The sequence below is a fragment of the Hippoglossus hippoglossus genome, chromosome 12 (genome assembly GCF_009819705.1).
Source record: "Hippoglossus hippoglossus isolate fHipHip1 chromosome 12, fHipHip1.pri, whole genome shotgun sequence".
NCBI classification, from domain to species: domain Eukaryota; kingdom Metazoa; phylum Chordata; class Actinopteri; order Pleuronectiformes; family Pleuronectidae; genus Hippoglossus; species Hippoglossus hippoglossus.
The window spans coordinates 8,634,315-8,661,798 of record NC_047162.1 but is presented as its reverse complement, the minus strand read 5'-3'; the positions used below and the strand labels follow the sequence as shown (position 1 = coordinate 8,661,798).

General features: G+C 40.6%; 1 protein-coding gene across 3 annotated transcripts in view; it reads right to left on the bottom strand.

The window, feature by feature from the left end:
- The window catches only part of ccbe1 (collagen and calcium binding EGF domains 1), a 34,073-nt gene extending 8,037 nt beyond the window's left edge, over positions 1-26,036 (bottom strand). The window contains exons 1-6 of one of the 3 annotated variants that reach the window (XM_034602986.1): positions 25,462-26,036; positions 25,277-25,357; positions 3,010-3,062; positions 2,684-2,818; positions 2,235-2,372; positions 846-952 (exon numbers count right to left, since the gene is read on the bottom strand). In XM_034602986.1, the coding sequence (XP_034458877.1) occupies positions 846-952; positions 2,235-2,372; positions 2,684-2,818; positions 3,010-3,062; positions 25,277-25,357; positions 25,462-25,565 (618 nt within the window). In that variant the 5' untranslated portion in view covers positions 25,566-26,036. Of the gene's footprint in view, positions 1-845; positions 956-2,234; positions 2,373-2,683; positions 2,819-3,009; positions 3,063-25,276; positions 25,358-25,461 lie in introns of all 3 variants that reach the window. The other 2 variants (XM_034602985.1, XM_034602987.1) reach the window with 2 other exon arrangements.
- Positions 26,037-27,484: the final 1,448 nt, after the last annotated feature.

Sequence of the window (27,484 nt, the reverse complement as noted above, 5' to 3'; positions counted from 1 at the left end):
TGTTTGATCTCTGCATAACGTCATGCAGATCTGGAAATCCCAGTGGGAAACACACAAAAGACCTTGCTTCTATGCAGCAGAGGCTGAAATTCAGACACAGTAAGTATTTGAGCCGCAGTGTGACCCTAAATTCAGACTCTAACCTTCTGGAATGAATAAGAATATAATAAGAATATACAGTACTCAATAACTATTATGCTTGTAGTTTCTTTCTTAATATACTGACATTAGGAAAAAAAAAGAGGCATCTACAGCAGCGCATTGAGAGCACCTGGACCACACAACTGGAAGCAAACCATACATCATGTGCACTGTTGACAGACTCGTACTCTGATGGGTTCAGATGCCTCCAGAGGGAAATGTGTGATGATAAGAAAATAAGGAATATGAAAAATTATTTGTAATACGGTTATTCCAGTGGATTCATACAAAGTGTCTTTACAAACTTACACTTTACAATCACCCACGTGTTTCAGAGGTAGTGCAGATACTTTTTTAATACTCTGCACAATAAGCCCTCTTTAAAAGGTAGGTTATGTTGGTTTTTCCTTTTTTCCCCTAATGTTCTCTTTGTATATTTTATTATCTGGTTGTTTTATGTCTTTTTAAAATGCAAAGAGCATTAAAAAAAAAACAATCATCTAACCCCAGTAAAGTTGAATCATTTTTAGTTCATCGGGAAGTAAATTGCTTTAATGACTCGTAGAAAACTAGGAAAAGCTGCAGGACTGCAGGTCGCATCACTTTGATTTTAAAATAAAGTGTTACGGCTAAATTCATGGATTCAATATTTATTTTAAGGTAGACACGTGTATTGATTTTTGTTATTATTTTGCGAGCTTCACCTTCTGCTTTAGCTGCAGGACCGACATCTTGATCTGGTGGAAATCATCGCAGGTGGCTGAGCAAGTCCCAGCGTTCATCACGTTGTCGGACTTCTCAAAGAGATGCACTGCTGGGGAATCGAAGAAAAATAAAGGTTCGGTCACAGAAGTTGCCAGAAATTTTTTTTTTCTTTCATAAAATCTTTAGAAAAGGACAAAATATCCCCTTATTTTCTAAATATATGGACAGACTTCAAATGAGTTGGGCAGGTATACAAGACACGACAAGACAAGACAAGACAAGTTAAGATAAGATTTGTTACGATACAATACAATAAGTCAATCTATTATTTATCCTACAATAGGGATAATTGCTGTGCTGCATCAGCAAAGAGGACAGTCGAAAAAATCAGTTCATGTAATAGTTAAGCAAACATGTAACGTAAAAACAAGGAAAATATAATATGTAAATTGAAAGAAACAAGACTCCCATACTCTCATATCACCTTTACACCCTGTCTGTAGAATCACAATGCGATAAATAATTCTGTCATTTTCAATAACCAAAAACATGAATATGTAACCGAGTCTCCGAGTGCTTCCCTGGTGACAGTTTGATGGCTTTTTGCAAACTCTTTCCATTTAGGGAATGAGTGACTTATACAGTGCACGCTGACTCTGTAACATTTTCATTTGCCGCCGTGATTTTCCACCCACACTCACTCCTCCGCTGTTTATTCACTCAGCAGATCCAAGCATCAAGGTTGAAGTAACATACTTGCACAATCCTGCACAAACCAAAGAAAACAAGACAATAAGCACTAAGCCGCCTAACTCTCCTGGATTTGTTTCTGGCCTGTGTAGAAAGGACTCTACTTTGAGCATGCATGCATTTAATGGATGAGTGAACATGTCTGGACACTATTTTCCCCCACTGTGTTACAAAGCAGCACATAAAGCAGGAGCGTGACTATATGAACCATCATTTCTCACTCCTGAAATGTTTTAGTAGGTAATGGAAGATAAACTCATGGGAGGAAGTAGCAAATCTGCAGCCTCTGTCTGCTTCACTGGGAACTGAATACGGGGTTAAAGGAAGAAAAAAAAAGACGTTTTGACTTTTCGTCTGGACCATTTGGGATGTTTTCCTCAAATGCATCCAGCAAATGAGAAGAGACCGGGAGTCACGGGGGCAGCCGTATGTTTGGGAGACAGAGCTGTTCTGACAGGCACAAGGATGTGGGATGTGTAATGACTACCAGGTGTCTGTGTGTGCAGTACCCCATTCTCTCTCCACTGTACACACACACACGCACACGCACACACACACCAACGAGGAAATAACAATGTGTGGTCAGCTCTGCATCACAGTCAGATGTGCTTCGGAATAAAGAGAGAACGTCTCCTCACCTCTCTCCCCCTTGGTGCACGTTTTCCCATCTTCCTCCAGGAAATAGCCTGTCTCACACTCACACCTGTAGCTCCCCAAAGAATTGATGCAGACCTGAGAGCAGGCGGTCGTGTTTTTGTTTGCACATTCGTCCAAGTCTGCAGTGACGGGCGGAGACAGAGGGGAGACAGCAAGCAAATTAGGGAGAGACAAAATGTCAATCAAGAGAACCCATTAAAATGCTAAAACCAATTTGCACATAAAGTAAAGCATATAAATCTGAGATGTGCAAACGAGCCTTAAAGGAGACGGGTGGTGCTTTCTCACTTTTTCTTTCCTCTAGAGTGTTATATAGTTTTTTTCTATATTAATCAATCAATTAATTAATCAATAATAAAATGTGTGTTTTAATTAAAGCATGTAGTTTGTAAGAGAAATAATCTTGATGATGTGTTGCACAAGGTCTCACCCAGGCAGTAGGGCTTCTCTCTTTTTCTGTGGCGCTCCCGGTCATAGCGGTAGCCGGGGTAACAGGTGCAGACAACCCGACCGAAATGGTCGGTGCACTGCTGCTCACAGGGGGCGCCAGCGCACACGTCAAAATCTGCAGTAAGAGATTAGTGATTTCATCAGTGTGAACACAAGAGAACACAAGTGTGAGGCTGACATTCATCAGTATCTCTCAGACGGTTTTAATTTTTCAAGCCTGTCACAGGCCATTAAACCGCCTGTGACGTTAAAACAAATAGAAAGAGAAAATAATCACAGGACACACATCCAAACAGTTTCTCCTACCTTCAGGAATGCACTGGCCCAACACAAACTTGAAGCCCTTGCAACATTTCTTTCTGTAAAAGATCAAATGGACATGCATGTAAGAGGAAAATCCCAAATACTGGAACATTAATGTAATATCTACAAGATTTTTACATAATGTGTAGAATGATGGACGAAACATGAATAAAGATCTGCAGAATTTGTTGAGATCCGGTAATTTGGTTTGTTTGTTATGATTGTGTTAATGTGGAAAACACTGAATGTGGCCAGACTTCACACACACACACACACACACACACACACACACACACACACACACACACACACACACACACACACACACACACACACACACACACACACACACACACACACACACAGCTGTCTATCCTGCTGTTGCATGTTGGTTCTTGTCTGTTGACTTGACACTGAATTACAGTTACTGTAAAATCCCCCATCAGGTTCTGAATGAACAGGCGTTTCTAATTTGTCTGGAATATTTATCTTTTGAATCATTCACTGCTGACAGAATACTTGTCATCAACTTCACTCTTTTACTTCCCATTGTCTGTCATGTCTTTTTCTTTCCTGTTTACCTACACTCAGTTTATCCAATGTAATCCATACATCTGCACTCAGATTTGATCTAATTTGAAGTTTTGCATGTGGTGTGCGAGGGAGTGTGAAAAACAACAATCTGAGACAATGTGAAGCAATACACTAACAAGTTTCCCTTTCAAATCAGTTTCATCATCTCCTCAGACATCTGTGTTAAGTTTTATCAATAACATCTCAACGATGATGACGTACCGATGCAATAGTTTATCAGCAAAATCTCTCACATCATCATGTGCTATTATTCATCCCTCACTGACACCCAGGTCTGAAAAAACAGTCTAGATCACTTACTGAAAGAAGACTTACTCTAATTCATACATAAATACAGAGACAACCCAAAAACATATTCCTCTGGCCACTGGCTGTCATCAGCGCTGTGTCATAAAAGGTGACTGATTCATTCTGAGGGGAAAAACATCCCTGTTCTGAAACACCACCCATAATATGACAAATACAGACATGCACATGAGAAGATATGCATGGTAAGAGTTTTAATGAACGTTGTGGCAAAGTAAGAAAAGCAGAACCTGTTTTCTGAAGACAAACTACTGATTGATTTATGAGATCTGTACATTAAATGGTCGATTAGAAGCTGGGAACTGAAAGAGAGTATAGCCTATAGTACAGTGTTACATTCTGAAACCAAGGATCACTTAGTTTCAGTTTCTCCATTCCCTATTTCCAAATTTATTTATGAACGAAATGACCAGTCTGCACTGTTTGCAGACATGACATCATTACAGAAATATAATCTTGATAGAGTGACATAATTCACTGACTCTGCATCGCTGCAATGCAATGGCTCTACCGTGTACAGTCGACTGCTTATAAAGTCATTTTGAAGGTTACAGGATATACACAGCAGCCGAGCACTTATTCACTCCCAGAACTGAATATTTACCTGAAGAGGGGCAATAAGGAGCCCCCTCCCTCAACTGCAGGCTCCCACCGAAGAATTATTATCAACAATCTCATGTAATGACACTCAACACTGCAGCTCCTGTAGTTATGGTAAAGGAGGAATAATCATCACTCGAGAGGCCCTCCATGATATGAGAGCAAGGCAGGTACAGTGTGTGTGTGTGTGTGTGTGTGTGTGTGTGTGTGTGTGTGTGTGTGTGTGTGTGTGTGTGTGTGTGTGTGTGTGTGTGTGGGTGAGGTAGAGTGAGAGTGGGACTTGTGTGATTCTAGATATGACGAGGGGGTTTTCGCACAACTGACAGAGGGACACATTCACATGCAATATATCACTTGGACCCTTTCACTTCAATCAGAAAAACTCAAAGGACGTGGTGGGATGTAACAAAGTACATTTACTAAGTTACTGTACTTTAGTGCATTTTACATGTATCTGTACTTTACTTAAGTACATTTATTTTCAGGTACTTCTCACTGCACTACATATACAGTATCAGCAAATACTGTGTAGGTACTTTCTACTCCACTACATTTAAAAAAAGCATTGCGTTACATGTTCACATTGTTTTTTATATATTTTTTAAAGTAATCAATAACACAATTGGAACTGGTCCACTGGTCCAGTCAGAGCAGGCAGGTAACATTAGACCCCGCCCCCTTTAACAAGAGTAAAGAGCAGCCATAATGAAGTAGGACAAAGTTGCATTATCGGGAATAGGCTACACTCGACAATTACTTTAATTTTAATACTTTAGGAATATTTAAAAGCACATACTAACTCACATTTGCTCAAGTAGAACAGTGTCTCATGTGGCTGTAAACCCACCAACCAAAGTGGTACAAGATGTTTTTAATGGGGCAAAGATACTGTACTGTAAAATGAATCAGCGTGGGAAAACCTCTTTCAATATGTTAATCACTTTTCAGCGCACTTTGTGTTGTGGTGTTTGTGGGGGGGAGATGCGACAGCTTGGACACCCTGAGAGAGTAGATCTGAGGATGGTTTCCTGTGTGACCCAATATTTCATGTCAAAATAACAACTCCACGGGGACAGAAGGCAATTATGGCAAATAAACAGCTTAGCAAAATAACCAGAGTTAGTCGAACAATCGTGAGAAAACAAACATCCATGTCCGTCTCCAGAAGATCATGAAAGAGGCAGAAGCGTCCCATGGAAACTGGAACCAAATCTGTGTCCTGAGTTCACTTTTACTGAACGGAAACTTTATTAAATTATCGTTTCGGAAAAACTTATTAGCTCTATGACATTCAACCTAATTTTACCTGAATTGTATTGTGAAATAAACGTGTCCAAAAACTGCAGAGATTAAAGAACCTTTTAGTTAAAACAACATGTCTGACGGTCGGGGCGCTGAAGTGATAAATAACCTCAAATCAAACTACATGATTTATATTCTGGAAGCAGAAAAATCTGTCAAGAATTTGAAATGGAGGGTCTCAGAAATAATTCAATTATGTGAACATAAGGACTCATTACATACTTATCACAAATCAGATGCAGAGTCACATATGTGTAGCTATTGGAGCCTGACCGATAAATCGCTTGGACAATAACAATCGTCTGAAACTTTCAAAGGCGTATTGGTTTATTATCAGTACTAATAGCTATATGATCTAGATGGAAGTTACAATATACCTAAATCTTTACAGTTGAAAATACATACTAAAATGATTGGTGTGGAATGTTATTGGCCCATGTTGCATGCTGTGCACAGATCCTTTTCCAAGGGCATGACATGGTAATGTAGTTAAAGCTGCAATGATGCCAAACACACCTTTCTGAAATGGTAACTGTTAGTTGCTCGGGGTAAAATGCAAATGCTTTCCTATGGTCAGGGCCAAATGCCGTGTCTATGAGGTGGATAAATTCTATATAGCCTCTGCTCAGGCTCACTAATGCCTCAATCGAAAAGGATATGTATTTCCATATAGCTTTGCCTTGATTTAAACAACTGTCTCAATCAATATCTGGCTTTAATTCCCCAAAAGCTATTTAGCAGTCGACCTCAGCTCCTCTCACAGTGTTTGAACAGCAGAAACAGCTCAGATCCAGACCAGTCTCCACACTGCCACACATGGGGGCCGAAAAGAAAGAGCAAAGACACTAATTTCTCTTCGTGGCTCTAACAATACTTCCACAAAAGATGAATCATTTTTTAACAATAATATTCAAATCACACAACAAACTCCATGCTGAGCAGGGACCACAGAGGCTCGCAACAACAGCGAAGAATGCAGTCGTCCTGTGCCGAGCTTGTTAGCTGCTCATGAACTTAATGCAAATCAGCAAACAGATTCAAAACACATGTGGATTGCATTCATATTCATGAGTGAGAGAACAAGGCAGAAGGATATCCCAAAAGCCTCCATGACACTCTGCAAGAATACCAATGAGCGTGGTTTACATAGTCACATACTACCAGGTTGTAGGATGACATTTGACTTCACACACACTACGTCGTGCACTTGTGCAGAATGGTGAGGACATCACACACAATCAGTGTTTTGCCACCTGTGCCTTTTTCACCCTAAAGGTTATTTAACTTTGCCAGTGATCCAGATCATTTTACACACACCCCCTCTGACATCTAGACGTAGATTAGTCTGACCTCAGTTACCCGGGTTGAACCATAAGCACTCTAATTACCTTATAAACAGAGGACCCCTCCTCAAAACAACATGGTGGGCCAGTCTGGTCTGGCTCTGCCTCGTAAAGAAACACGCTAATTCACATGGACACACAAGCTAAAGTGGAGGAGAATTATTCAGGGGACGCATAAAAGGGCTTGAGAATGACAGGGGGTTGTCTTCATCACATTGTAGCATGCTTAGTGAAAACAATTAGAAAACTGACGGACACACACACACACATACACACACACACACAGCTGTGAGACAACACACACAGCTCAGAGGAGGCTTATTTGTCTAGCATCGCTGCCAGTGATACAACAACATGTCTGCATTCCACACCAGAGAAAAGAGGACACAACTGCTACACTCACCCTGATGCTCATGCCGAATTCAGTGTGACTAAATCATCGGTTCACAATATAACAGCTTTGATTCAAGAAAATGTCAAAACAAAGAAACTGTAAGGAAATAAAGAAAATCTATTTTTGATCACAGGAAGTCAAGAAACTACACAAACCAAAATAGTTAAATGTTATCGTCATCATGGATTTCATTGGTGTACTAGTACGTGCATTCAGTACACAACAGATAGATACAGGGGTTGTATATACATGTACATAAGATACTGGCCTTGCCATGTTAGACTTGTTATGTCGAACTTGTTGGACTACACTTGCGCAACTCCCCCAAAAAATAACCTGACCTGGATGAGTGAGAATCTTCACAGATAAGACCCAACAAATAGATTGATAGGACATTTTAAAATGATAACTGTGTTTCTACATACGTCATTTTCTAACAAATAAAACCCAGAGAGTGAAGGTAAATGGATGCATTGTCATTGGAAACCCCAGCAACAAGGCTAAGCACTCACTAACCAATATAGTGAAATTGAGCAGTAAGAAAACAGGAGTGCAGCAATTATCTGACCTGTTTAAAAGACAGGAAGGTTAATGCCAGGTTCAGATTCGCCCCTGTTCAGACAAGCAGGTACAAGCACTCTTTCATCCCCTCAGTCACCTCTTTTAAATTCAGGATGGGGGGAAGACTTAGTGTGACTAAAGGCTAATCACTTGGCTGAGTGTTGTTTTTAATGACATGAGACAATACAGGAGACAATGTGGCTCACACAGTCTTGTACTTCTATCTTAGTGAGGACACTCACTGGCATAATGCATTCCCTTCACCCTAACCTTGAGCACCATCAAAACTAAATACTTAACCCTCACCTAAACCTAGCTCAAACTCTAACCCTAAAGCAAGTGTTAACCCTAAAACCCCTCACTCTGTAAGGTCTACATACATTTCACTGAGTCATTTAGAATACATGAGAAACTGTATTTACTTACAGTCACAATCACACCATCAGAGTGGCTCCTGGCTCCACTCTACTTTAGGTAACATTGTTGTGTGAATGCCACGTTCATTCATAGTGTTACATAATGTACAGCAATGTTGAATCTCTCATATAACCGTACAAATTACATTCAAGGGCCTGCATTCTGTACACACACACACACACACACACACACACACACACACACACACACACACACACACACACACACACACACACAAAGCCACGTCTCCATGACTTCTACGGACATTATATTGACTTACATTCATTTCCTGCAGACGTATTCTAACCTTAAAAATGTCTTCACCTTACATTTTTCAGATTTATGTCATGGTACTTTTTGCGCCCTCATCCAAACACACACACGCACGCATGCACAGAGGCAAAAACATCACACTCCCTCTGCAGATTCAGAGTCTCCCCAGTGTAATATAAACAATTTCAAGAAAGGTGCACTGCATTTTGTGATGCCTCCTGCTTTTGACATTCTTGCTGGAATTTCTATACATTATGTCATTCAGAAATAAAAAGTGCAACATGTCAAAATGTGTCCCAGGCCAGTACACACACACACACACACACACACACACACACACACACACACACACACACACACACACACACACACACAGACATTACAAACAGGATATAAAGTTAAGAGAGTTATATTAAGAAGGACAGTTACGTCTGCCGGCGCCGTATCCAAAATACAACCCCCCAGAGGAGAACGGGTTTATAGGAAGACATATAAAAAAACAAAGCAGGGTATGTTTTCAGAATGCCTGCATACTTTTGTGCTTTTCACGTCTCCGGGCTGAAAAAAACCCCAAAACCCTATTGGAAAAGTAAGTTATTTTGGTCATAATAGATGCAGAACAGGACGGCACGAGGGTTCATGATGTACTCACATTCCCCTTTCTATGCAGTTACTTAAGCTATGCAATATTATCTCAAAAATTATCGTGACTAATTATAATGTATAAATTGGAGATGCCAGAAAAGGTAAACAATGTTTAGAGAAATATGTTTTTTATTCTCCAACTTGACATCTGTTCATTGGAAGCAGTTATAGCATAATAATCCCAAAGTACTTAGTAGTATAACTCAGCGTGAAGACTAAAGGGACATTGCACACATCGCAGGTTCCAACAACAACTCAGCTGTTCAAGAACTTCACACGCACACTGAAATTTATAACACAAGGAAAGAACAGGCACGTTTTCACTGGCACAATCTTTCTACAAATAAAATGGTAAATGTTTAATAATGGCACCAGATAGAATATTTGCATTAGGTCTCATACATGTGCAAAAGCAGATATTCCAGAGCATTGTTCCCTACTTATAAGGATATTTTTTACAACACATCTTTTATGCAACATTGAGTTTCCCCACCTGTTGCTGTTTGAGGATTTATAATTAGAAACAAAAACATTGTCAAGCTGCAGTAACAATGTTCAGGCCAATAAGGAACAGAAGATCTCCAATACAAGCTGCCAGACACAGCCCCTGTCATATTATCAACTTTTCAAACTGCTTTGGCTAAAATGTGAGGAAACAACAGCACTCTTCCTCATCTATTTGGCACCTAAAAATGCAATTGACCCATTGGAATCCATAAAACCGAAACAGTGAAGCTAATGACGATGAAGAGGCTCAGCAGATGAGATAACTCCCAGAGGGCTTGTCACTGCGAGTGACCCCTTTCACATTACATGCACTCGTCTGACTGAATATCGATATGCAAAACAACTTCACGGAGCTTAAAGGGAGCATTGACCATACAACGACCCTGTCACGGATCTTAGACTTACTGCGCGACCCACCTCTACTGACGTCTTGAAAATCTAAGAGGGTAAAATGAGCTGTTCTCTGCAATTATGTTTCTATCTGTATCCCGGGTGATTGCATATATAGTATATATTTATAGCCCCAAGTGATGAGCTGCTATAAGTGAATACCTCAGAGAGCAGAAACCCAATGATGATGATGACGAGGAGGAGGAAGAGGAACCATCATGGAAGGAAAGGCCCCAGCATGGCATATACCACCGACAATTAGAGGAAGTGGTTCTAGGAACAGATAAAATACTGTGCAGAACCCTCAAACTCCCAGACCTGAGCTTGAGTAAGACATACCACTTCATGTCCCAAGTGTGGGGTGCGAAAACAATTTATAAATGTGTGCATGTGTATATATATGTTGGATATATGAATGTATATGTATGTGAATATGTCCATATGCATGTGTATATGTATATGTACCTGTTTAGATACATCTGTATATATATCTATATCTATATATGTGTATGAATATGTAATATATGTGCATGTATGTATATAAACATGTATATGTTTATGTCTGGCCAGAGAAATAATTGTGTCCCATTTGATCACTAACATGGTACATTAACTAACCTATTGGTTAATGACTGTCTGAACTCTGAGTTCCCTGCCTGTTACAGTCACACAGCTTAGACATAACCCCCCCCCCCCCCCCCCCCCCCCCCCCCGATGTAAGGCCCCTCATGTAAAACAAACAAGCTGGTCTGTTTTGAAAAAACTGTGAATATGCATCACTCAATTTAACATCACTAATAGTTTTTAATTCTTGCCGTCTGTTTTCATTTTCTCTCTTGTGACGGTAACAGGACAATCAGATAAATGTGAAAGAAGAAGGAAAATATGCTGCCGGAGTGGGGAGCTACACGGCACGGACACACGTTTAAGGAAGTTTTCATTGTTACAATTGGTAGTCTACCAAAGATTACTTAAAAATTTGACACTTATTCATTTTCTAAAACTATTGAGAAGTGTGATACAGCCAGCATGTCTGACTATATGCCTGCTCCAGGGTTATTCATTAACAGAGACTCTCACAGTGACACAGTGCATGAACAGCCCAAATGTAAAAAAGAAAACAAGTTGACCTGTCTGTCTAATCAATACGCAGCCATATAGGAAATGAAAAATTGCTATAATACATGACAGCTGAACAATGGCTGAAACGGGTCACTTAAAAAAATGCCAGCTTTTCAATGAGACGCTCAGCAGCAAAGGCACTTCAGCTCTGCTCACCTTCTGCACATAGCCTGAGCCAAAATGCTACTTGTCGGCGATAAAAGAGGCAATCCGAGCCCCTGCCTCTCTTATGTTGCTATTCTTCAGTGGTGTAGCCGCCTCAGACAAATCAGATTTGACTCTGACCACATGCTCCAAAATGTGAAGTAATCCATAATGAAACATATCTGCTTCTTTGCTACATTTTCAGTCGAGAAACTCACATTTCCATTCATTTACATTTTCATTTAAAAGCTGAGGGCAAGTTGCAGAGGTATATGAGATGTTTCTGACACTGACACCTCAGGAAATTATACAGAGCAGGGCTGTCTGCGGCCTGTTACTGTAAACCATCATCAGCCCTTCCATGTGGTTCTAACTCAAACCATTCTACTGGACACAACCCAGATTTTATACCGATCCCCTTCCAACACTGAGGTTACTGTGAAAGCGTGCAACTTCCACATCAGGGAAATGAAATGTTTGAAATATTTAAAAGAATCTTTGAAAATGAACTCCTATGTTTTTTTATTCACAGATTTAACAGCCCATTACATTCACAAAAAAGAATGCCTGCAATAGGAACAGCCTTATATGCAAACGATGCCAAAAAAATCAGATGTAAAAATGGATCTAAAGGAAACTGGTCCCTTAAGAACTGGCCTCCAGAAAGGTAAACTAAAATCGACAGTTTATGTCAGATATCTTTCATTCCGGTGCAGAAGATGGAGTCCAATAATATTCATAAAGATCTATGGAGCAGATGTTCCTCTTTTCTCGGCTAAGACCTTCCTGTAGTCAGAGTTGGTCGACCGTGTCTGTACCTGCTCCTGATGATTTTACAAGAACTATATAAATGAGAAAAAGTGCTGTAAATTGAAAAAAGGGCTTTCAATCTTCGATCCTTTCAGGTTACATGACAATGGGGCCTCCAGTCGATACGTGCGAGCGATCAATACAGTTCTGTAGCTGCAGAGTTATGAGAGTCTTATCAGCAGTCACACATGGGAGAAGTAAATGAAGTGTCATGAAGCTACGAGAAGTGACTGAAACCTTTTTGTGCTGGTGATGAGTAGAGCTATGACATTCATAGCTCAGGTGATCGTTTTGGTGTTTGACTAGTATGTCCTGGTTTCCACTTTCCACTGTTTTCAAGATTTAGGTCAAACGGACCGATTGGCAGAAACAAAAGATAAAATAATCACATTATAATGATGTTTTCACGGAACAGATAAAACGGAGCACTACCGAAGGAAATTGTGAGGGGGCGGTGCACCCAGTAGTTCAAGTTAGACAATCATAAGACCCAAGGAAGAAATTTCATCAATGGCAGAAATCTTTGAGGAGAGACTACGAGTTGGTAAAAAACTACAGGCATCTCAGATATGCAGACGCAGACATAGTGTCTCTTATTGTTCTGTTCTGCTTTTTAAGCAACATGACCCATATTTAGTGAGTCATTCATTCTGCCAGGTGACCAGATGTTCTTTAAATACATCTGATATCCTTGTCCTGGGGCTGTATCATAGCTGGAGATTATTATTCCCAGATATTGATCTAGATACTGTATATTCATTCTTTATCTGTTTCATATGTTCTCATGACACAGAGTGTGCAAGGTAACTGAGATGTGACATACGTTAGCCCATTTGAGGTTTCGTGGTTTTATTTTAATACCTGCATGTAGTGAAATGTAATATTCTGTCTGGGGACTGCTCATAAAAATTACCCACATTGGCTAACTTGGGTTTCAATTTAAAATCACTCTTATTAATGTGCATGTTTCCTCACGAATAAAACATTTTTGTCATTCTTGAGCAGAAAGTCGAAGGCAAGGTGAGGGGGGGGGGGGGGGGGGGTGGGGGGGGGGACAAATGAGTAATTGAACCAGACTGGCACGATGTAGCTGTACGACTGCAGCGTGGTGCGGTCTTGACAGGTGGACAAACACGCTGACGGTGGTGGTGGTAGCGAATATCGTTAACCGAATTATAGCCGACTCCCAAATATTGAAATTCAGCAGCATGCGAGCACAATTCTCAACGGACGGGGCAACATCTGTGCTGCCAAGGACCGCCGAACATGACGGCCCTTTTCAAAAAATGTGATGTTAATGTTGAATGCTGCAGCTGTTTACAATTTAGAAGGAGTCTTTTTCTGTGTGGTGACTGCTGCAGTCCAACATTTCCTCTGGCTAACTGCTGTCCTTCAGGGCTGATAAATTAGCAGCTTATTCTTTAATGGGAGGATAAATGAAGGCTTTAAGTGGCACAGCGATGAATTACAATCACATATGAAAAAATAAAAAAGTACGAATTAAAATTGTACACACATCCCATTGCCCTCAATTAGCTGATTAACTCGTCATGCAGTTCCTGTTTGACGCTACAAATACTCCTAGTATTACTAATAGTACAATCTGATAGCATGTTGAATTCAACTCGTGCACTGTCTCAAAGATTGTCTCTACAGAGTAGAAAAAGAACCACAGCCTGTGGTTCGCATATCATCACATCTCTTAACCATTGCAAAACCACAGTTCGACCAAAAGCGTGACCACGCTGCAGCTCTCCATGGAAAAAGAAACAACATAACACAGATGGGTGAATGAGTCTCAGCCAAAATAAACAAGAGTGCTTTTTAAGAAATTAAAAAAATCTCTTGAGAGGTAAATGTGAAAATATTAAGATGGATGTGAAACAGGCACCACAAGGTCTCAAACGTCAGCCGGCATCAAATCAATCTTACAATTCAATTCATGTACTATACTTTTAGCATGTGTTTAAAATGGATATTGAAGGTCAGAACACGAGTTGAGTAATGCAATGCATTTTTATCTTAAACCACTTCATATGTTAACACAAATGCCCTTATGCCATATGAAATTACTGGGATTAAAAATCATAATATATTTGAATCGACACATTGTGGACATCCTCTACAAGAATATTGGTTTTCTTTTCACATTCAGTCCTCGTTTCTACATCTTGTTTCTACTATACAGCGTTTAATTATGTATTCGCTCCACAAAGGGTCAAAATCCTCCAAACAACCGTCACCAAACTACTCAGATAAAATGACTACAGGCGTTTGGACACGTTATTAAGCATGTGAAGTGCACGCTCTTTCCGGTAAAGGCTTGTTTTGCATGAAAGTCTTCTTTCAAGTGGAAACAGATGGCAAGATGCATCTGTAGCAAGCCGAAACCAAATTACGCTCCCAGCAGTCCAACAATACTGAAAACGGTCAAATATTGAATATGATTTCAATTTTAAAAAGATTACGTCTTACGAGTGTAAGAAAGAAAACAAGATGACAAAAACTTTCTTAATTCTAAGTGAGAAAGAATCATGTTTGTTGATCTTTGAAACAGAACTTATCAACATCTGTATATTTCTGACGTACCACTTTAATTCATGGAGGCCACCGCATCAGGGAAATAAGAGAGGAGGGAGACAGAGGATGTTTGCTGCTGCTTGTGCTCTACATCCGTCACTGAGGAATGCTCCCAAACACTAACATGTCCTCCCCTGCTCTCATCATGATAACTTGTGTCTTCCTCTGTGCTTTTAAGGAAAAACTACGGTGATTCATTTCTTACCTAATAGGGTGCATCAGCTGAGTTGTTGACGAGGCCGTGTTTAAACAGCCACTTCACGTCTCATCGATGATAAAATCACAATGACATTTTGCTATTAGGATGCTTTGTGAAATATCCCCCCCTACGGGAGCAAAGGTGAATGACGAATGGGTATCAGACTTGAAAAACCTGCCGTCTCCTCCCACTCAGACCACAGCTCAGCAGCGACTGTGAGAACTTTTCACTAATATATTCATGAGCCAGTCAGTTGGCCCGACTTCTGTTACTCAAAAAAATGGTGCAAAGTGCGGAAGCCTTAAAGTGACAAGCTAATGTCTGGCTCTGGGGCATATGTGACATGAATTATTAACATCAAAATTAACGAGATTTCTATGGGACGGGAAAAGAGACATATGTGAAAAACAAATTCCAAGGTTGAGTAACTCTTCTTTCTGCACGATAGGAACAGTTTCTTAGATTTAAACATGAGTTCTGTGTATTTTTTTTATTTTGCACACATCTTATATGACAGAGACCAAGTGCGTGCTTTTAATGTCCATCTTTAAAGCAACACTTTGTAACTTTTACTTAGCAACAGCGCCCTCTGCAGCCACACAACTGAACGGTGGATATCACCCACGATCCCCGGTTTCCTGAACCAGAAGAGCTGCGGCTGTAACAAATAAACCAAACCCTATATAGAATTCTTCACATTAATGAATATTGGAGATAAACACTGGTTATCAATGACTTCTCAGTCTTTTTCGCTGATCTATGGTTCAGCATCGCTCTTGAACTTGTTTGGCCTGATTCTGACGGTTTAAGCTGTAATTGTCAGTCAGTTACACACTTCTCACAGGTGATTGTACCAATTTACCAAAGTTACATAAGGTGCTCCAGATCATTTCCGGAGATTACAGAGGTGACTGTAATGCAGCATGTTCGAGTCAGTTGCTGTGGACATTCTCCAGAGTTTCTCCTGCCTGGAAAAAACTCTGGATAATGTCCAAATGAGGCCATGTGAGAATACAGCAGGAGAATATCTGGAGAATTCATGTGTTGATGATGTTTCTCACATACGAGTGGAATGCAAAACCTCAAACCTGAAAATTTGTATATGTTTTATAGAGGCACCTAAAAAACTAGTGGTGGTAGAGCCAGGAGATGAAGTGCATAAAAAACAAGAAAGTATAATATTGTTTTAAAGTGAACAAATCAATGCCCAACATGGAGTAAAAGCATTAAGCTCACTTCTTCAGTTAAATGCATGGAGGAGGGTTAAAGCTGCCATGAAGCTCAATCCCAGAGAAGCTGAAATAACATTTAAAACATCCTGTTCACTTTCAAGTGGATAAGATGCATTTGATGGAATTGAACCAATTGTACGTTCATGTCCTGCAATAATAACAATAATAAAAACTATTATTAAAACAAGCGAATGGATTCAGTCAACGGAAACACTGGTGTGCTTTTACAGGAAGTGCTGCAAATATCTAAGTTTGGGATATGTTCGAAAGCTATGCACACGTGTAAGGTAACAGTGACTCCATGTTCATTAGTATCTGCTTGTGATTCATCAAATTGATCCATTTGAACTATTTCACCGCTTTGCAGCAGGTTGACACCAAGAGGAGAGTTGTTGACATGTTTAAGAATCAACCAAAAGAAAAAGTTACCATCAGTATTTTCACTGGAAATAATCACTTTAAGCCTCCGTCAGACAGACAGACGAGGAGCCTTCATGGCAGCCGGCCTCCCTTCAACTGTGTGGGAGCTGTCATTAATGAGTAACAGCAAACGTTCACTTAAACGCTTTGAATCCAGTGTACAGTAAACAGCAGAACCACTTCACTTGACAGCCTCCTTTCTGAGGATTGATAGAAAACAGATGTTGATGTCTTCTGCTTGGAGGACATTTGGATTGTGATGAATTATGGGACATATCTGACCGCAGTCTTATGCTCATGTCAGTTATTTAGCACATGTTTGGAAAAAGCAAACGTGTGTTGTATTCTAATAATAGAGCTGCTGGTCTAATGTAATAGTGAAGCTTTCAGCTCTACCTGTGCTGCTACAGTTGACGGACTCATCCTGCTGGGAAACGATACCAGCTATGAGTAACTATTCCAGGTATTTTTGATTGGCATGAATGTCAGCAGCGTTATCTGATTCTGCATCGACAGCGGTTCATTCTTATAAACTCTGTTTCCCTGGAAGGGCTGTTGAGAAACAGCTTGGATGTATTCCATGCTCCCTCCTCAGACATCTTATTCACTTTATCATGATGCATCTTTTTTAGTCTTTTTAGATGCAAAAAGCTACAGTGGCTAATTTGTGGTTTAAAGTAAATCTAAAGAAAATGTTTTCTGTCTAAATACAGATTGGGTTCTAATAAATCAAACATGCGCCTGCTTTGGCACCTACTCTCCGTGTTTCTGGAAACCTTTAAGAGGAAACCGTTAGAACAGGGATCACAGCAGAGGAACAGCTACAGCAAGTGTAATGGTTTGCTTCAGTGCCATAGCGAAATCTGCCAGAATCTCTCAAAGTTTTTTTCCATCAACAAACAAGTAGACAAGACTTGACAAGTAAATCAAGCCTCCTAACTCTGCTTTATATCAAGTATTAACATCAGGGGGCTGATAATTGTGCATGTAAGTAATAAAAGAAAAAACATCTATAGAGAATGTCTCAGGATAAAAGTAATATTTTCCAGGAATGAGTTTTCATTCTTTTATGGGATTTCACCTCGAACCTAAGAATGACCTAAGAAAGTTTTGGAAAATATAAGTTTGGCCTCTTGTTAAACTAGAATGACAGTCATTAGAGCGCATACCTCCGATAACGGCCAACAGACCCTCAAATTCAATCAAGCTGCACTAAATTTCACACACATATCAGTTCCATATATACATGATTTTTGCCGTCAGGATCGATACATTTTTCTCTGAGAAATTGGTGAAAATGTCAAAATACCTCAGATCTCTCAATGTCTAAGAAAGTGAAACAAATAAATGTTGGCTCCACCCCTTTGTTCAGATCCATAGCAAACTTCAGTGGGTTCCTTCTTGACCTTTTTCACATCCTTCAGTTGCGGAAATCGGTTTAGTTTTTGCAAAGTAGTCTACTGTTGACAAACAAACCAACGAGAATGGCTGTTAAAAGAAGGGGGGAAAAGGATGTGGATCTTCCCACTGATCTGGAGCTGCACCAAAGTTGAAAGAATTCTTCCCCGGGTCATGTCACACCCCTCCACAATCGAGGAAATCAGCGGAGGTTTTTTCTGTGTTATCCTGCCAACTAACAAACAACCCCAGATGAAAACATATCCTCCTTGGCAGAGATAATGAACCTATTATAACCCCACTTAATATGTGTTCCCATGAATCAACTGACATAATTGTAGTGATATCACAACATTGAGGCTTTCCTGGTTGACACATTTCCCAGAAAGGTTCTCCTTAGCGATGCAACTCCTTAGCACAAAACATACAGTGAGTAGAATGACACTCAGTAGAGCGCACACCGCTGCCAGCGCCAAACAGCCCACTCACATTTAATCACCAAAATTCCCAGATTCTTATAAGTTCCCGGAATATGCCTGTTCTTTTACCATCAAGATCAATGAATTATTTCTTGAGAAATGGTGAAAATAAAAAATTAAAAACACCATATCCCACAATGTTAAAGAAAGTGAAACCTTTTCGGTCAGATCCACAGCAAGATTGAATAGGTTCTCTCCTGGCATATGTAACATCGTTACACCAAGTTCAGTGGAAATCTGTTGAGTAGTTTTTGGGAAATAATGCTGACATCAAACAGAGATGTGATGTTAGCCCATGACTCAACCTATTGTAGTTATATAATGGCATGTGGGCTTTCTTGGATTACAACTTTTCCACCGAGAAATTCTCCAGAAAGATGCGACTCATAAATGATGTGCCCATAAATCTTGACTCATTCTAGTTTTCGGTCCAGAACGTTTACAGTGGAAATGTCTAACAATAACTAGTCTGGTGAACTCCTTCAGCTGTGCCACAGTATATCCTTCATGGAGCGACGATCACTGGAGGGACGACACTATGGCAACAAAGAGTGTATTTCCCATGTTGAAAGCTTTCTGAATTGTAAGAAGGAACATAAATTTAGCTGAGAGGGTCATTCCAAGGTGCAGAACATATTTATATGTGATGTGAAAAACAGATTTGAGAACCATGGATACAAGACCGTCTGCAGCTCTTCGTGGCCAAGTCGAAGAACCAGACTTGAGTGATCATTTCTCTGGAACTGAGCTGCACCCCCCACTGTGTGTGAACCCTAACATGGAGTCACAATATAAATCAATTATTGGTTTTACATGGAAAATCTATATCCTATTGACAAATTTCAAATCTCTCGCTTCTCTGGAATATAATCCACGAAATGAGTAAATAAAAGTGAGGGATAGAGGGATAAATTGCAATGCAGTACAATGGAATGAGGTGATGGGGACATTTTCCAGGACGCAAATGTTGCTGTCTGTGTCGGCCCAGTGCATGTGAAGTATCATGGCTATCCCGTCTCACTGGGGGGCAGGAGAAACGCTATCCTCAGTTTCCTCACTGCGTAAATCTGAGTTTGTCCTAAATTCCAGAGTTGTAGAGGAGGGAGCAGCGCAGAAAGGGGAGGAAGGGGTGAATAACACAACAAAATGCCTGGTACCACCACAATTATTTGGAAAAATAACAAAGCAACAATTACACATGCCACACATCATTTATGTCTTAACTGTTACAGCTGCGGAGTGGAAAGACTCCCTCCGCCTGTGCTCTGCTTCTTTTCCAGAGCAGCATTTCCCCTTACAGGGAAGGTAAGGGCCGTCACCGTATACCTAATAAATCACACTAATGTAATCACTGTTTCATGTACCCTCTTGTCACCTAAGAAAAGTTATAAACACAGGTTATTAATGCGTCTCGATGCTATAATGGTTAACACACTGGATCTGGCTCTCATCGCGGATTACGTATCACAGTTCATCTCAGCAGCAAGAAAAAACATTCTGTGTAAACTGTGTAAAAGGATATTTATTGAACGGCATAAAAACTATTTCCATAGATGTCTGTTTCTGCCACGCTCCATTGCCAATTCATAAAGCTACTTAGCCGAAAGCCCAGAAAAGATTTGCCCTTCGCTAACAGTCGGTGTCAGGTAGTACTTTCCCCCCCAGGGGGTCTGTCTCTACAAAGCGAGGATTATGAAGTTAGCTGGATAAACTGCTGAGTAAAGCCTGGAACTGCAACTGGAGCATTGACTCAAATAAAGACCATGAACTCAAATAAAAAAAAGAAAAGCCTCTACTGGGTTACACTCGTCCAACTTATTCGGTAATCCTCCTTTGTGAGACAGGGCCGCAGAAAGAAAAATTCTCTGGTCCAAGAAAGTGATGGATTAATGTTTTCAGTCGGTTTGGAAAAAAAGACAATGTGCGGAAGAGGAGCATGGTTAGCATGACCAGCAATGATCAGCAGGGCCAAACCAATAAAGAAACCAGAGACACTGACAGAAACTAAATCAAATACTTTACACACACAAGCCTTTCCTGCTCAACTGATCCGTGGGAGGCACATTGCAGAAAGGCAACAGCAGTGACCGCGTAGCACCGGCGGTGTTGCCAAATTTAAACAAAACACCTTATCCTGTTAATCAAAACCTCTAATCAAAGCATTTGTGTTGCAATCGCTGGTGTTCAAGATTAAAGAGCAACTAGAACCCTGCACAGGCCCTCACGCTGAGCACATTGAACTGTGCAGACTGCGAACATTCACATATATTAAGAATTGTGACAAGGATGCTGAAAGTAGGGGGTGCTCAGGTGGCCGAAGCACCCCCTACTGCCAAGGAGTGTAACTACAAGCGGGTAACATTCTGAGAGTGGCATAGTGGCATTTTCATAGGGTTTGTTTTCATTTTTAAGAAGAGTCAATGTATTTTCTCTGTAGACTATCTGATGCACAAATGCGCAACGTAACTTATACAGCATGATGGAGTATAGACAGCTGCAGCTTTGACATACAGTGAGTCGGTGTTTGCCGTCTGTTTCAGCGTAAAATGTTTTAAAACAGGTGTAAAATGTTGTTGGCCATGTTAATATACTATGAACTTTCTCTCAGCACCCGTAACTCTGACTGACTTCCAGCGTCCCCGTATTGTGAAGCCTGAAGATGCTGAATGCCAACACACTAGGCCTTTAACACGAGAACCCAAGTAGGATAAAAGAACCCAGAGAGATAGCGAGAGAAGGATGGTGCCTGCGCTGGCAGTGAGACAGATGTGGCCAAAGTCCGCCGAAGCCCTGGTACTTCTCTCGTGCTGTGACATATGCCCTCTGGGTCGCTGGTGTCTCCTCTGGGGCTGTTTCACAACTTGACGGATGCTCCGAGGATGAGAGTGCACACTGTGGCATACCATGACGAAAGGGAGGCCTGTTTCAAAAGGTCCATCATCAGGTCCTCTCCTCTCCTCTCCCATTAGGCTTCAATTTCAATGCTTTGAACATGTTAAAAAAGTAATAATGGAGCCTTATTTTAAAGAATTATTTGACATTTTTTAGGGAAATATAATATTGATCTTTCTTGTCAAGAGTTATATCAACACTCTTACATCTGTTAGTCAGATATAAAGCTAAAATCAGCAGCCTGTTAGTTTAGTATCGATACTGGGGGAATAGGGAGAATGAGCTAACCTGGCTCTGTCCAAAGGTAACAGAATCCACCTGCCAGCATCTCTAAAACCCACTAATTAACATGTCATATCTTGTTTGTTTAATCTGTACAAGACCTCAAGTGTAAGAGGTGGGAGGTTATGTACTGGAATAGTTCTTGGCCAAGGGCAGTGACTTTCCAAACTCTCCGATTGGTTTCCTGGCAAAGGCTCTTACTGTACAAGACATAAGAGTGCCATCAATCTTCTCATCCCACTCTGGAAGAGAGCAAATAAGCACATTCATGACATCTATTGCTTTAAAAATCAAAACAGGACAATTGCTATGTCCATCATCCTCACAATTCACCTCCTTCGGGGGTCGTGGGATGGTGGCTCGTCGGAGCTGACATTGGGCAAGACGTGGGCCACACCCGAGGCGTATTGCAGTGCCAACATACAGAGAGAAACAACCACTCCCAGTCACATTGACACCTACAGGCAATTTAGAAGCAAGCTGGAGTACACAGCGAAAACTACGAGAAAATGCAAACTCTTACACTTATATCTATAATCATAACAATTGTGATGTATTTGTGATGTACTTAATTTAAGCAGATCAACAGACAAGCAGAAAATATTTACCAGGGTGATATTTGCATTAATTAAACTCAGAAGTTCAGAACTATAACAGACTTACTAAATGCTATGACCACAACCTCTGTATAAACACCCAATGAAGGCACTGTTAATATCATGTGCATAGAATAGAATAGAATACAATGGAAGGCCTTTGTGGTCATTGTACAAAAGAAGTGCAGAATTAGAAGTGCCACATCTGAAAAACTGCAAATTGATAAAAAAAAAAATGAGACTAGTAAATACTTTACAAAAGAAAAGTAGCCTGTTACTGCACAGAATGGATATTGCACTTAAAAATGATGAATATCAACAGATCATCTTTATAATTGGGTAGATTTTAAAGTTTATAGCTGGCATACAAAAAGAGGGGGCCATTGGACTATTAAGGGCCCATGTCACATATCATCAAAATCATAGACCTTGTCTGTACAAGCAACGACGATTATAGAAATTGTTTTTTCAAAAACAAAATGTTCTGAGATGTGTCGGCACATTGATACTCCACAGAGCGCCTGATGAATGCCATGAGCCTAAACTTTCCTTTGGCAACTGCATCGTGCCAACTAAAATCACGCTCGGTTCCCTTTGAACTACATCTCAGTCATTGCCAAGGTGTAATTTCGAAGGTATGTAACTGCAAAAACTTGCAGAATGCAAACGCCATAATCATCAAACGTGGGCAGCCAAGGGGTTAGAGAAAGGTCGCCTCCCTCAGCATCCACCGCTGCAGTGCCCTTGAGCAAGACACCTCACCTCCCTGTCGGAGCTCCCCGGGTGCTCTTAGTGTGTGTTCACCACTCACGGATGGGTCAAATTTCCTGCATACTTGACGTTAAATGACACATCTTCTTCCTCTCGTCAAATTCACATCATTCATTCGATTTTTTTTATTTATTGGGGACCACAACAACATTTCTCTGAGAACCATGACAGCACAGCCGGGCGGTCATCAGCTCACACTGTGAACCCACATATTAACTCTGCACAAACAGTTCCTCTTGTTTAAATAAACATTGTGGGAAATACCTGCGGGTGCGGCCAATAACCTTAAACCAACATAAGTATGTTGAGATGGTGTTTGAGATGGGAAGATCAAACGCCATGTCACTACGAGCTTGTACCGTGACCGGCAGTTAGGCGGAGATGAAACCTCACAGAGCCCATACAAGACGTTTCACAAGAGAAACTCAACAATGAGTTCCACCTGTTTGTTTTTTTCCCCTAGCAGAGCTCGTACAGAAATAGATTTGCTGTAAATCAGGATCATTGACAAAAATGTTCGAAAAGAGTTCCCTGAATAAGTAGAGTTTTCCAAAGGCTACAGTACATCTCCTACATTGTGCCTGAAACAAAGAGAATCGCTCAAGATAAAATTCAATCATTCAAAATAGTGCATCTTAAAAGAACATCCTGAGGAGAGATGTGGAATGGCAGATCTTCTGCTCTTGATTAAACTGTCTGGCCCTCATCGCAAACTTTTTGCTCCAAACATCTTCATCAAAATGTCACACCTCATCAAAACTAGGGGGTATTTAAGGTCTAAATATAAACCATATTCCCCAAACTGGAAAACAAAAGCTCAGAAAGGTTGAAACTCTCCTGCCTGAAATGCCCCATGTGATTCTAAAGATCGCAAGTGAGTGGGCGAATCTCAAGTGGGTGTCAGTAACTCAACTCTGAAACAACAGACCGCAACCGGAGTTCAGGTGTCTGTCAGCAAAGTTTCAAAGTAAAGATTTGCCCTTTCAAAACTCAAGTTTCAGAACTTTTTTTCAAGAGGGAAAACTCAAATACGAAATCATGTTTGCAGAGATGTGAATTTCTTATTTCAGCTTATCAAAACATAATGGCAGGCTTCAAAAGTTAGTTTCAATCATGCAACACCTTCTTCTTTACTAGATTTAAAGCTTTCAAACACAGACTTTCAACCTTTTAAGGCATTTTTTTCAGTTTGGGAATATGGCATGGTAGTTATCCCAAAGATATTTGCGTGGTTTTTCAAAAAGACTGCATTTACAAGTCTTTTTCATTAAGCCTGAGAGGCGGCTACTTGCAATGAAGACAGATTAGTTTCTAACAACTTAATCCATAGCCTCTGACAGGAGTTTTTGCTGAGCGGCCACACTGCAGCGTCCACTGTGTCTGTGAACTGTCATAATTACAGCCGGTGGCGTCAGAGCATAACAGGCCAATCTGGGGGCTTGTGGATATTTAGATTGCTATGATCCCTTTACGTCACAATGGGCGACTAAGAGGAAAATCCCCATTTGGTCCATTCATCCGCAGAAAGCCCATCATTTCAACACATTAAAAGCCATTACCTCATTAAAAAAAAGATGTTTCGCCTTTCTTGGAAGCAAACTCATATTTATTTGACCAAGAGTAGACTCATTGGGAAATATTTAATCTCATGCACAAAGGAGTGCAGGGGGGTGTTTACCAGCCTTTGCAATTTTCCTTTTATGTCTTTAAATTCATTAGCCGCCTCAGGCAATAAGACTTGATGTGATTTCCACTCAGGCTACATTTATTTTTAAGTGCTCCATGAGGCAGAACTGTGCCCAGCATTAAACAAGCTCCAAACTGTTCCACTAACATTTCACCAAGCACCACATGAACAGCGTTATAGCTCTGGGTGATAAATGACAGGTCTCATTTTACATCATCTGCAGACACATTTCTGAACCACTCTCACGGGCACAGAACGTCCCCCACTAGCAGCTTAATAATGTCACACTCTTTATGATGCAGCATCCAAGAGCAGATTCACACTACCTGTAACACGTCGTAACTTCTCCAGTCGACTTCACGCAGGGGTACTTTGTGGTGGCAATGTTATTTTCAGAGCACTCGTCACTGTGGAGAAAAAACATTTTGGAGCAAAGTTAAGCACTTTTTTTTTTTATCTGCACACGCATGTGGTCCCCCCACGGTCTTGTTTCGGCGCAGACAAAGTTTACCCGTCACTGGCATCCTCCTCCTGGTAGGACCAGAGCAGACCCCCCGAGAAGCACATGCAGGTGACGGTGAGCAGAAGAGGACTCCTGTGGTGTTTTAGGATCATCTCATCGGTGCAGTCACCTGGGTGCTGTCAGTAATCCACCCTGGCAGTGGTGATGACCTCTGTGCCGCGCTGCAACTTCGGTGCGTAATAGTGGTGCAGGAGGACGCGCGCGGACCCTCCCACTCAGCCTGCGCTCCTTGAATGAACGGGTTTTAATTCCTGTCGTGTCACTGAACTGAGACTCAACTTTCACTTCTCTCTACTTTTGACAAGTTCAAGAACTCGAAATATTTTCTTTTAAACTTTTTAATCCTCAGAAATGTCTTTCAAGAGGAGTTAAGCAACATATAAATAATTCCTAAGGGTGACGGTCCTGAAAATCGACTACAAGAGGGAACTGACGTTCACACACACGCACACACACATTCACACACACAGGAAAGCAGGGGGCACTGTGCGTCAGGATCAGCAGCTACATCTTTGCTACCACCGCGTGGCTGTTAATGAAACAGCGATTAGTGAAGATAAGCATTGTGTTTATAATGGATCTTTAATTAATAGCTTTGTTAGTGGTTAATAATTGATTCACCAGTAGTTTAAGGTCAACTGCTGCCGAGTTGTGGAAAAAAAACAAGCATTAAACTTTGCTTTTCTTTTTAGCTCATTTTGACCATGCACTTTGGTCCAGATACCTATGGCTGCAGGACATCTGGACAGAATTCCATTTATAAAGAGTTGACCACTACATAGTTTCAATGTAGACCACTTGTTGATCTGACTCTTGAGTCTAAATTTAAGGAGGTAAAATCAATGGAGTTAAGAATTGAATTTAGATTTACCAAATCAATGTAAATAATCAAATATGCGTTACAAATGTATAAGCAACATATTTCCAAAGTGGTTTTAAATGCATCTATTGCAACCAATGATATTTTCATCTTATGCAGATTTTCATATTTTCAATCGTAAAACGTTAAGATGTTTAGTGAGAATATGTTATGAGAGTATATTAGTGCAGCACTTACGTTACTTAAATTTACACAACTCCTTTAGTCTTCTGTAACATGTAAAGTACAAAGGCAGCTTTTTCAGGGAAGACCTGAATATTTATGTTGATTTGTTTATTGTTTTTTCTATTATTTGCTGATTATCTATTTTGGGATTCATTTTTTTTACAATTTTTCTATCTTTTAAAAACGTTTGAATCTAAAACTAAACGATCTTTGATTACTGGGATGAAACTGTGGTGACTTGAAGTGCACAATATCAGCAAAATGCTCAGTGTAGTGAATAAAAAAGGTTATTTGATTCAGTTTCAGTATTTTACCAATCATTAATTATGTGAGTTAATGCAATGATTAACAGGAATTAAGCTGTAACTTCCATGCTCTGTTAACCTAAACCCACCTCATCTTCCTCATTCTTCAGGGTCGGGCGATCTAAGGGAGTTTATGAGAAACCCTGAACCGAAACGCTGCCGACTTCCATTCTGATTGACCTTCACCTCTGTGAGACCTCTGACCTGAGGACAAAGCACCGTTCGCTGGCACCTGCAGAACCCGGGACTTCTTCAGTTTCTCAGGAAGGCAGCAGTGTGGCGTTACAGGGGGTTGGATAGTGGAGGAGCCTGTAAAGGATATCCCAGTGAAACAGGAGGACCCTGGTGTCACTTACAGCCACTACGGTCGCTTTTCAATCTGTGAGGTCGGTCAGGTATGATTTTACCTTATTTTCTAATATATTAGTCAGAATTGAGAGACTCAATACACAATTTCCCATTACATTCGTGCTCATCTTTCTATTGAGGAGAGTGCTTTGTGCCCGTGTCGTTCAGCAGAAAATGACACCTCGAGCCTGCTTCAAAGGGCCCCCTCACGCATGACCATTCCAGCTCAAAGGAAAGCAGCCCTGCTCGCTTTCCTTTCAACAGAGCACCTCAGCTCAGCGGCTGACTGTGAAGGGGGTGCAATTCAAAATCC